Source organism: Saccostrea cucullata, unplaced genomic scaffold (genome assembly GCF_032062105.1).
Source record: "Saccostrea cucullata isolate Sc308-1 unplaced genomic scaffold, CSIRO_AGI_Scuc_v1 ctg17607, whole genome shotgun sequence".
In the NCBI taxonomy this organism is placed as follows: Eukaryota; Metazoa; Mollusca; class Bivalvia; order Ostreida; family Ostreidae; genus Saccostrea; species Saccostrea cuccullata.
Window position 1 is genome coordinate 1 of NW_026938060.1, and position 11515 is coordinate 11515.

The following is an 11515-nucleotide window of genomic DNA, read 5'->3' on the forward strand; positions in this document are numbered from 1 at the left end:
AAATGCATTCACATGTGCACGCGTGCAATGCTTAAGTTAAAATGATTTTTGTACACTTCTTTGTAAATGTTGTTAAAATCTCAGATGCATAAAGTTTGTCTTATTTAATGAAGCTTACAGGGAAAATGGCACCAAAAGGGAGTTGGGGAGCGTTTGGGGAACATCTGTAACGGTCCCCGTTACAATTAGCACTAGTTGTATTTAACTTCAGTCTATGTTGTCAATTGTAGGACATGGCCATTGTTTATAAAACAATTATCACCTCAACACCTGCAAACAGTGCAATTACATTCAAGAAAATTATCAATGTATACCAATAACTGTTTAATTACAAAAAAAACTAGAGGTACTGTCACGTTGTTATTTATGGTTACACGTGAACTTGTGTTGTATTTTATTTATTAGGGGAATCACTCGCTTGGGGAAAGTTTAACTTTATTCCTTATTTGGACTGCTCTACACGTGGGGCTACTTCCTGGCTTGGATTGCCCTCTACGGTGGCTGTAAAAATCCAAAGAATAAAGAAATAACATATTTTTGATAACTGAAGTTTATTCTTTGAAATCGTCGATGAAAGTGTCTTAATAATCTTATAAACAAACAGTCACCAGTTACAAATACAATGTAAAATATTATAAAAATATGTTTTAAAGTTAATCCTGGTGACTGTACAGAGGGTTGAACAATTTAGGAAAAATCCCTCTGTAAATTGAAAATCTAAACTTGCATAGATATAATATAAATCTAAACTACTAATGTTACAGCGGACAGTCTCGTAGCATGAATTACTAAACAGAGAAAATTTGGAAATAAAACATTCTATTTTACACTTTTCTTTTACCTTTAATCATAGATCATTGAAGTGGAAACTAGTCCGAACTAAAATCATTTAAATATAAAGGTAATCATAACAATCAAAAGCTTGTGTACTTACAATCTTATCTCTAAAGTCATTTTACTTTTCCAGCGCTTTTCGATACAAACAAACAACATTTTTACCTCCTTATAATAAAGAGCGCACAATGAATATAATGGCGCTAAATTTCAAATTGCATTTCTAAAAACACTACATTTATTTGAGACTGTCGCTTAACCCGTTTATTACAATAAAACATACAACCATAAACTATACAAATACTAAATGAGGTCACTATGCATAAAACTTATGCAACAATAAAAACTTTAGGGGAAACTTAACTCAAGCTCAAATTTAGAATCAAGAAATACATAAAAATACTTATCAATAAAATACTTAATATTTTAAAATTTATTCATGAGCATAAAAAGAATTGCTTTAATAGAAAATGAATCAATTAACTAAAAATTATATGATTTACATACCTGTAAAAATCCAAAGAATAAAGAAATAATATATTTTAATAACTGAAGTTTATTGTTTGAAATCGTCGATGAAAGTGACCAAGCTTGGGCGAATTTTCACCGACGATTCCGTGTCTTTGGATTACAGGATTTTAGCCAATCAAAATTTAGAATTTCTTACTGAATAGCCGAAAGTTGTAAAAATTTTCCAAATAAAGACGATTAATTAAACAGAGTGATCACGTGACATAAAAATGACCGCCACGGTAATTGAGTAAACTTGAACACCTGGGCTTGACCTCAGACCCTTAGGTCTTCTTAAGGTATTCAATGTATAACGAAGGGATTTTGACTGATTTTAAATAATTTTAAACTAGTTAAAAGCACACAGCTAGAAAACGATAAAAGTGAAATAAACCAAATTCACAAGACTGATAACATGTAAGGAGACGGTCATTTTGCACATTAACAGTTTTTGAAGAGTTATCTGCCCTTGATGAAAAGAAGAATTGTTTTGATTTCACAAAATTTCTGCGGTAAATAATTTATTTTATTTTATATTTTAATAAAGAGGGAGTTTATGCATATTTTCACCAAGAGATTTCTTTGAATTTCAAATTGATTTTTACAATATCTTATAAAAACATGCACTGCCCATAGACTTCAATGTAAAATTCAAAGTGATATAAATTGGACAATAATCAAAATTTTGTAAATTCCTTTGGTGGAGCATTTTCATTTGATAATATCTTCAAATTACTACCATGATTAAAAATATTGGACCGTTCATTTATTAGGTACAAAATATGGTCGTTATACATTGAATACCTTAACAAAAAGACAAAATCACAAAAGAGATTAACACTATTACCAATTATTTGATTATCATGCTTATTGAACATCTGACTCTAAAAACTCATAGGTAAATTGTTTACCAAAATACAATAGAAATCCATTAGCTGGACATGCCAATATTTGTAAAAGAAAGTCCTTTTTTTCACCTGTATAAAAACTGTTTTATACTGAATAAACAAGGAAATCTTAGGTGACAAATTGAATTCTGACAATATAAAATACCTGTACTTTTTGTTACATTCTGACACTGATTATTGAAACTTAATTTATATTTTTCTCATAAAAATTTCTTCTTTTTTTTTTTTATTAAACTAAATTCATATTTAACAAAATGTAATAAAAATGAAAATATATACAAAATATTGAATTTATTACAATATTGCTTTTTATAAAATGTATCTGTCTTCCCACAAATTTTTATTAAAATAGAAAATTTGGTGTTATGACTACTTCTATTTTAATAAAAATTTGTGGGAAGACAGTACTGTGAGCAATGAGCTCACTAAATGATACCCCCTGCCTCCCATATAATTATAATGAAAAAGTCCATGTTTTGTTGTGGCCGGGAAACCCAAAATATGTGTCAAAAAGTAAAATAGGAGGTGAACAATGGCAATATGTCATAAAGATTCTGTGAAAGTTTCATTAAATTTCACTCAGTGGTATAAGAGGAGTTGCGGATAAGAGATGGGTACCCCAAAGCGTAACAGACGGACGGACGGACATACAGACGGACGGAAATACCGATTACTTTATACCCTCCCACTTTTCAAGCGAGGGGTATAAAAAAAACAATTAAATTTTCGACACTAATATCGCTTAGGTATGACTCAGGTTTGTTTACATACTGACACACGCTCGGTATACATGCATTATACCGGTAAGCATACATGTAACTTCATAAATCGCTAGGAATTAATTAAAAAGAAAATAATCAGGCATTATTATCTCTGGTTGGTTAATTATTAAAAAGATTAAAATAAAATGTTCACACGTGCACACTTTAAATACAGTAAGGAAAAAAATAACTGACGAACTACTTTCGTTTGAGATGCGTAATTTTTTAAGGATTGTATTTTTAAGTTACTGTACTAGCAAAAGTCAAGTCACATCCTGCGGTTTTTTCCAGGATTTTCACCCCCAACTTTGGGGGTGCGTCTTTTACACCTTTGCGGCCAATACACGTAATTTTACGGTAAATGTAATGTGTTAATTATTTTATATCAATTAAAGGTGTATTCCTCATTTAAAACTGACGTTATCAAAATTAACATTATTTTACATTGATTTCCTGAAAAAAATTGCATTAAGAAAAAAAATCCTGTCACGTAGGTTGACCCCTACCTTCATGCTGTTTATCCTGGTGTACACGGCCTACTTCCAGTACTGGGGCTCGGGACCTCTCTGGCCCCTGACGTCCCCTGACTACCACAACTGTAAGGAGTACTGGTGGAGGAATCTTCTGTATATCCAGAACTTCTTTCCCGTCGGTGAAGAGGTAAACTTGAATTGAGACACCTGATTAGAACTCTCCTAACTGGGACGCACTTTGTGAGCTGTTACTGGATAATTAACGGCTCACATGTTTATACCACAAGTAGAAAGTATTGTGGTAATATGCCATGTCTATGATATTTTGGCTCATATTTGAAATTCATTACAGTTTTTTCTTTTCATGCTGTCAATCTGCTCTAATGTTTGTGAAAAATAATGGAAATCTATTCCATTATTCAATAAATTAATATAATTAATAAATATAATTAATATTTATTTTTTATATTCTTTTTCTACTACATAAGAATGTAGATTTTTCAATAATTGCTTTAAAAAAAGATCCCAAGTTTGCTATCTTAAATTTTCAGTGCATTGGCTGGGGTTGGTACCTTGCAGTTGACATGCAGTTTTTTGTACTTTCACCATTAATAATATACCCCCTGTACAGGTATGTGTTATGTTGATTATTAAAGTTATTTACCTCATAAACCTTAGATGGTTACGATAAGGCTGTCCGTAAAATATCGAACGGTTCAAAAAGTAAAAAACTTCTCTGAACCACTGTATTGTATTTCTGTATTGTATTTCTGTATTGTATTTCAGTATATGGATCTCCTTTAGAGGAAGAGCTCCTTTCAAAGACATAAAAATGATCAAATTAAAAAGCTAAAAACTGTCCTGACAATTTTTTTTGCCAAATGATAGTTGATAACTTAAAATATCATATATAGAAAATTAAGTGATATCTGATTTGTCTATGACCCCTTGCCTCCTTAAACTTTATTTTCATAGTTATGTTCCCCAAACGAAGTTGGGGAACATATTGTTTTTACTCTGTTTCTTATTATTATTATTCTTATTATTATTAAGGTCTTCCGTCTCCAACGGAAGACCTTCTTGTTATTCTTCGGTTTCTTTTTCCCTATTATTAAGGTCTTCCGTTTCCAACGGAAGACCTTATTGTTTTCGTTCGGTTTCTTTTTCTCTATTATTATTATTATTATTCTTCCAACCGATTTTGTGCACGCGATTTCTCGGGAACGGCTCGGCCGATTTACATGAAATTTTCATATGTTATAGCTTATCAATCGATCTTGATAGGTTTTTGATCGTTTTTATGACGTCACTTCCGGTCGTGAGATATGGGCAATTTTCTGATTTTAAAATGCAATTTTGTCTTGATTTAATAGCAAAAACTGCTTAAGATATGAGCTGAAGATTAATTGGAGATGATAGTTCATGACTTATAGCGTTGCAGAATCGCCTTTTCGTGCGACTTCAGTACTTCCGGTCGAAACCGGAAGCGAATTTAAGAAACGTATTTTTTCAACTTTTCATTTTTAATATTTTTATTTTAGAATTGAATAGAGACCCTTTTGCAGAAGCCATATATGTAATTTGTTTGAAAATCGAAAAAGCCAATCTCGAGATATTAGCGTTTGAAAACGCGAAGCGGCGATCCCGATGGCCGAATGGTTAGCGCGTTGGATTGTCACGCGGGCGACCCGGGTTCGATCCCCCTTGTGACCAAAAAATTTTATCACTTTTTCTGCTCGATTTTTCGATTTTTATTAATTTTAGACCATTTGCAACAACATATTTTCAACTTTTATGTATATCTTACGTAATAAGGGGTCACAAAGGGCCAGAATGCTAAATCTTTGACGCTTTATATCTTAAAAAGGGGGAATATTTTGATAAGCAATATTGAACAAAAGTTGGTCAGAATAATGTTCTTAACAATATGCATACTTTGAATTTTTTGAAAAATGGCCCCATTAAGGACTTGTAGGGGTGGCCCCTAAATATTTATATGTAGCATATCTCCACAACAAATAGAAATCTCTGAATAAGTGTTGAACAAAAAAGCTTCAAAATCACAAGACCTTTCATTTGATATCAAGAAAAAGGGGCTGACCCCTTAAATTAGGGGCTCAGAGGGGCAAACAGTCTTTTATCTATAACTCTCTACTGATCAATATTTTGTTATACATTACTGAAGCAAAAGTATTTATCTTAACGATTGGCAACAATATATGATACAATTTTGATCATATGTTACGTAATTAGGGATCACAAGGGGCCAGAATGTCAAATCTTTGACGCTTTATATCTCGAAAAGGGAGAATATTTTGATAAGCAATATTGAACAAAAGATGGTCAGAATAATATTCTAAACAATATGCATACTTTGAATTTTTGTAAAACGGCCCCATTAAGGACTTGTAGGAGTGGCCCCTAAATATTTATATGTAGCATATCTCCACAACAAATAGAAATCTCTGAATAAGTGTTGAACAAAAAAGCTTCAAAATCACAAGACCTTTCATTTGATATCAAGAAAAAGGGGATGACCCCTCAAATTAGGGGCTCAAAGGGGCCTACAGTCTTTTATCTATAACTCTCTATTGATCAATATTTTGTTATACATTACTGAAGCAAAAGTATTTATCTTAACGATTGGCAACAATATATGATACAATTTTGATCATATGTTACGTAATTAGGGGTCACAAGGGGCCAGAATGTCAAATCTCTGACGCTTTATATCTCGAAAAGGGATAATATTTTGATAAGCAATATTGAACAAAAGATGGTCAGAATAATATTCTAAACAATATGCATACTTTGAATTTTTGTAAAACGGCCCCATTAAGGACTTGTAGGAGTGGTCCCTAAATATTTCTATGTAGCATATCTCCACAATGAATAGAAATCTTTGATAAGTGTTGAACAAAAAAACTTTAAAATCACAAGACCTTTCATTTGATATCAAGAAAAAGTGGCTGACCCCTGAAATTAGGGGCTCAGAGGGGCCAACAGTCTTTTATCTTTTTAACTCTTAAATGATCAATACTTTGTGATACATTATAGAAGCAACGGTATTCATCTAAACAATATGCAACAATATCTGATAGAATTTGGATCATATGTTACGTAATTAAGGGTCACAAAGGGCCAGAATACTAAATATTGAACGATTCATATCTTGAAAATGGGGAATATTTTGATTAGCAATATTGAACAAAAGATGGTCAGAATAATATTCTTAATAATATGCACACTTTGAATTTTTGAAAAATGGCCCCATTAAGGACTTGTAGGAGTGGCCCCTAAATATCTATATAAAGCATATCTCCACAACGAAAAGAAATCTCTAAATAGGTGTTGAACAAAACATCTTTGAAATTACAAGATCTTTCATTTGATATCAAGAAAAAGGGGCTGACACCTTAAAATAGGGGCTTAAAGGGGCCAAAAGTCTTGAATCAGTACCTATTTTTTGATCTATATTTTGTGATACATTACAGAATCAAAGAAATGCATTTCAACAACTGACAACAATATAATATAAAATTTTGGCCATATATTACGTATTAAGAGGTCGCAATGCGGTCAAAATGCTATTTTTTATCATGCTTTACGTCTTGAAAAGAGGGGGTTTTCCTATATGCCATATTGAACAAAAGATGTTCAGAAAATTGTGATAAAAATGAAAAACTTTAAATTCGTTGAAGGAAAACTTAATGTCATTCTCTTTTAACGAATATCTCAGTCAAAATCACATCTCATCTTATCTAGAAATTCAACGGAAGACCTACTCGTTGCTCGCAACGAGATCTCATCTAGTTATTATTATTATTATTATTATTATTTTTCTTACCGATTTTGTGCACGCGATTTCTCGTAAACTACTGGGCCGATTCTCATGAAACTTTCACATCTGATAGATACTGATCCGAACCTTATTGGAAATTTTTTTCGTTGACGTCGTCACTTCCGGTCGTGAGTTATGGACAATTTCCTGATTTTAAAATGCAATTTTGTCTTGATTTAGTAGCGAAAACTGCTTAAGATATGAACTGAAGGTTAATTGGAGATGAAAGTTCATGACTTATAGCGTTGCAGAATCGCCTTGCCGTGCGTCGTCAGTACTTCCGGTTGATACCGGAAGCGAATTTAAAAATCGCAATTTTTCAACTTTTCTTTTTTAATATTTTTGTTTCAGAATTGAATAGAGACCCTTTTGCAGAAGCAAAATATGTAATTTGTTTGAAAATCGAAAAAGCCAATCCCGAGATATTTGCATTTGAAAACGCGAAGCGGCGATCCCGATGGCCGAATGGTTAGCGCGTTGGATTGTCACGCGGGCGACCCGGGTTCGATCCCCCGTGTGTCCAAAAAATTTTATCATTTTTTCTGCTCGATTTTTCGATTTTTATAAATCTTAGACCATTTGCAACAACATATTTTAAACTTTTAAACATATCTTACGTAATAAGGGGTCATAAGGGGCCAGAATGCTAAATCTTTGACGCTTCATATCTTGAAAAGAGGGAATATTTTGAAAAGCAATATTGAACAAAAGATGGTCAGAATAATATTCTAAACAATATGCATACTTTGAATTTTTGTAAAATGGCCCCATTAAGGACTTGCAGGGGTGGCCCCTTAATATTTCCATTCAGCATATCTCCCAAACGAAAAGAAATCTCTGAATAAGTGTTGAACAAAAAATCTTCAAAGTCACAAGACCTTTCATTTAGTATCAAGAAAAAGGGGCTGACCCCTCAAATTAGGGGTTCAGAGGGGTCAAAAGTCTTTCATCTTTAACTCTTTAATGATCAAAATCTTATAATACATTACAGAAGCAAAGGTATTCATCGGAACGATTTGCAACAATATATGATAAAATTTGGATCATGTGTTACGTAATTAGGGGTCACAAGGGGCCAGAATGTCAGATCTTTGACGCTTTATATCTCAAAAAGGGGGAATATTTTGATAAGCAATATTGAACAAAAGTTGGTCAGAATAATGTTCTCAACAATATTCATACTTTGTTTTTTTGTAAAATGGCCCCATTAAGGACTTGTAGGGGTGGCCCCTTAATATTTCCATTCAGCATATCTCCCAAACGAAAAGAAATCTCTGAATAGGTGTTGAACAAAAAATCTTCAAAATCACAAGACCTTTCATTTGATATCAAGAAAAAGGGGCTGACCCCTCAAATTAGGGGCTCAGAGGGGCCAAAAGTCTTTCATCTTTAACTCTTAAATGATCAATATTTTGTGATACAATATAGAAGCAAAAGTATTTATCTTAACGATTTGCAACAATATATGATACAATTAGGACCATATGTTACGTAATTAGGGGTCACAAGGGGCCAGAATTTCAAATCTTTGACACTTTATATCACAAAAAGGGGGAATATTTTGATAAGCAATATTGAACAAAAGATGGTCAGAGTAATGTTCTTAACAATATGCATACTTTGAATTTTTGTAAAATGGCCCCATTAAGGACTTGTAGGTGTGGCCCCTAAATATTTCCATTCAGCATATCTCCACAACAAAAAGAAATCTCTGAATAAGTGTTGAACAAAAAATCTTCAAAATCACAAGACCTTTCATTTAGTATCAAGAAAAAGGGACTGACCCCTCAAATTAGGGGTTCAGAGGGGCCAAAAGTCTTTCATCCTTAACTCTTTAATGATCAATATTTTGTAATACATTGCAGAAGCAAAAGTATTCATCTTAACGATTTGCAACAATATATGATACAATTTGGATCATGTGTTACGTAATTAGGGGTCACAAGGGGCCAGAATGTCAGATCTTTGACGCTTTATATCTCAAAAAGGGGGAATATTTTGATAAGCAATATTGAACAAAAGTTGGTCAGAATAATGTTTTCAACAATATGTATACTTTGAATTTTTGTAAAATGGCCCCACGAAGGATTTGTAGGGGTGGCCCCTAAATATTTATATGAATCATATCTCCACAATGAAAAGAAATCTCTGAATAGGTGTTGAACAAAAAGTCTTTGAAATCACAAGACCTTTCATTTGATATCAAGAAAAAGGAGCTGACCCCTCGAATTAGGGGCTCAGAGGGGCCAAAAGTCTTGCATCTGTACCTCTTTAATGATCAATATTGTGTGATACATTACAGAAGCAAAGATATACATCTTAACGACTTGCAATAATATAATATAAAATTTTGGCCATATCTTACGTAATAAGGGGTCGCAATGGGGCCAAAATGCAATTTTTTGTCATACTTTACGTCTTGAAAGGAGAGGGGTATTTTTATAAGCCATATTGAACAAAAGATGTTCAGAAAATCGTGATAAAAATGAGAAACTTTAAATTCATTGAAGGAAAACTTAATGTCATTCTCTTTTAACGAATATCTCAGTCAAAATCACATCTCATCTTATCGAGAAATTCAGCGGAAGACCTACTCGTTGCTCGCAACGAGATCTCATCTAGTTATTATTATTTTTCTTCTTGGGAAAATTTTGTCCGCGAGTGATCTTGTAAACTACTCATCCAACTTAGGTGAAACCTTTTTAGGGTAAGTAGGCATGTTATGTAGATTTGCGGAATCAAGGTCATTTTGCGCGCACGTGCTTGCAAGAGCGCGCACGTGCGAAACTTAAAATGACCAATATATAATGGATATAATCGTAACTTCTCTATTTTGTGACGAAATGTTTTGAAACTTATAATGTAAGGATATATTAGTAGTATGCACAAGATGACATGGTCAAAATAGCAAGATCGCACGCGCATGCACGTGTGCTTCGCTCTGATTGGCTGAAACTAAAGTCTCAATATCTTTTTTGTTTTTTGATAAAATCATTTGAAATTTTGAACATAGTCATACATTAGGGAGATCTACAGCCTGTAATATAAGATTTTTCATGAAAGCATGTGCATGCACATGTGCTTGCAAGAGCTCGCACGTGCAACACGAGAAATGTCCAATATAATTGATAGAGACGTAACTATTAAAATTATTGAGGAAATGCTTTGAAACTCATTTTATAAGTATATATTAGTAGTATTCACAAGATGACATAGTCAAAATAGCAAGATCGCACGCGCATGCACGTGTGCTTTGCTCTGATTGGCAGAAACTAAAGTCTCAATATCTTTCTTGTTTCTTGTCATAATCCTTTGCAATTTTGAACATAGTCCTACATTATGAAGATCTACAGCCTGATAAATAAAAATTTTCATGAAAGCATGCGCATGCGCACGTGCTGCAATCTGATTGGCTGAAACTTTAAATGGCTATATCTCCCTTGTTTTTTGACGAAATGCTTTGAAATTTAAAACATAGACATGCATTAGGATATCCTACAATATGATATAGAAAAAATTCATGAAATCACGCGCATGCACGTGTGCTGCAATCTGATTGGCTGAAACTTGAAATGGCCATAACTCCCTTGTTTTTCAACCAAACAGGATGAGATTTAGAACATAGATAGATATAAGGGACTCCTAAAAGAAGGTATGGCCATCATGCACGTGCATGCATGTGGAACTAAAAATACATTTTAATGAGTAATTTTTAATACTTTTGGACTGAATGCTTTAATATATAGCATATTAAAATATATAAATAGTGTAGACAAGATGATATGGTCATAACGCACATGCATTCACATGCGCACGGGTGCAATACTACAGTTTGAATATAATTGGTAATCTTTGGTAATTGGTATCCTTCTCGGTAAACGTTGTTAAAGTCAAAAATTCACAGAGTTTGTCTTATTTAATGAAACTTAAGGGAATATGGCACCAAAATGAAGTTGGGGAGCGTTTGGGGAACATCTGTAACGGTTCCCGTTACAATTAGCACTAGTTATTTTTTTTTTGTTCTGTTCAGGAAACCTTTGATAGGATACATAATAATACTGGCTCTTATGGTGATGCAGTTGGTTTACAGGGGAATAATGTCAGTACAGCTGGATATGGGCTTAAATGTAGGACATGATTTAAAACTCACAACATACCCTGTAGAAAGGTATATATTGGTTTACATCT

General features: G+C 33.1%; 1 protein-coding gene across 1 annotated transcript; it reads left to right on the top strand.

The window, feature by feature from the left end:
• Positions 1 to 3522: 3522 nt before the first annotated feature.
• Positions 3523 to 11495, top strand: LOC134249343 (O-acyltransferase like protein-like; the record flags this gene model as incomplete). Its single annotated transcript, XM_062731701.1, has 3 exons — positions 3523 to 3673; positions 4038 to 4117; positions 11358 to 11495. Coding segments are annotated over exons 1-3 (368 nt in total), but the record flags the coding sequence as incomplete, so codon positions are not given.
• Positions 11496 to 11515: the final 20 nt, after the last annotated feature.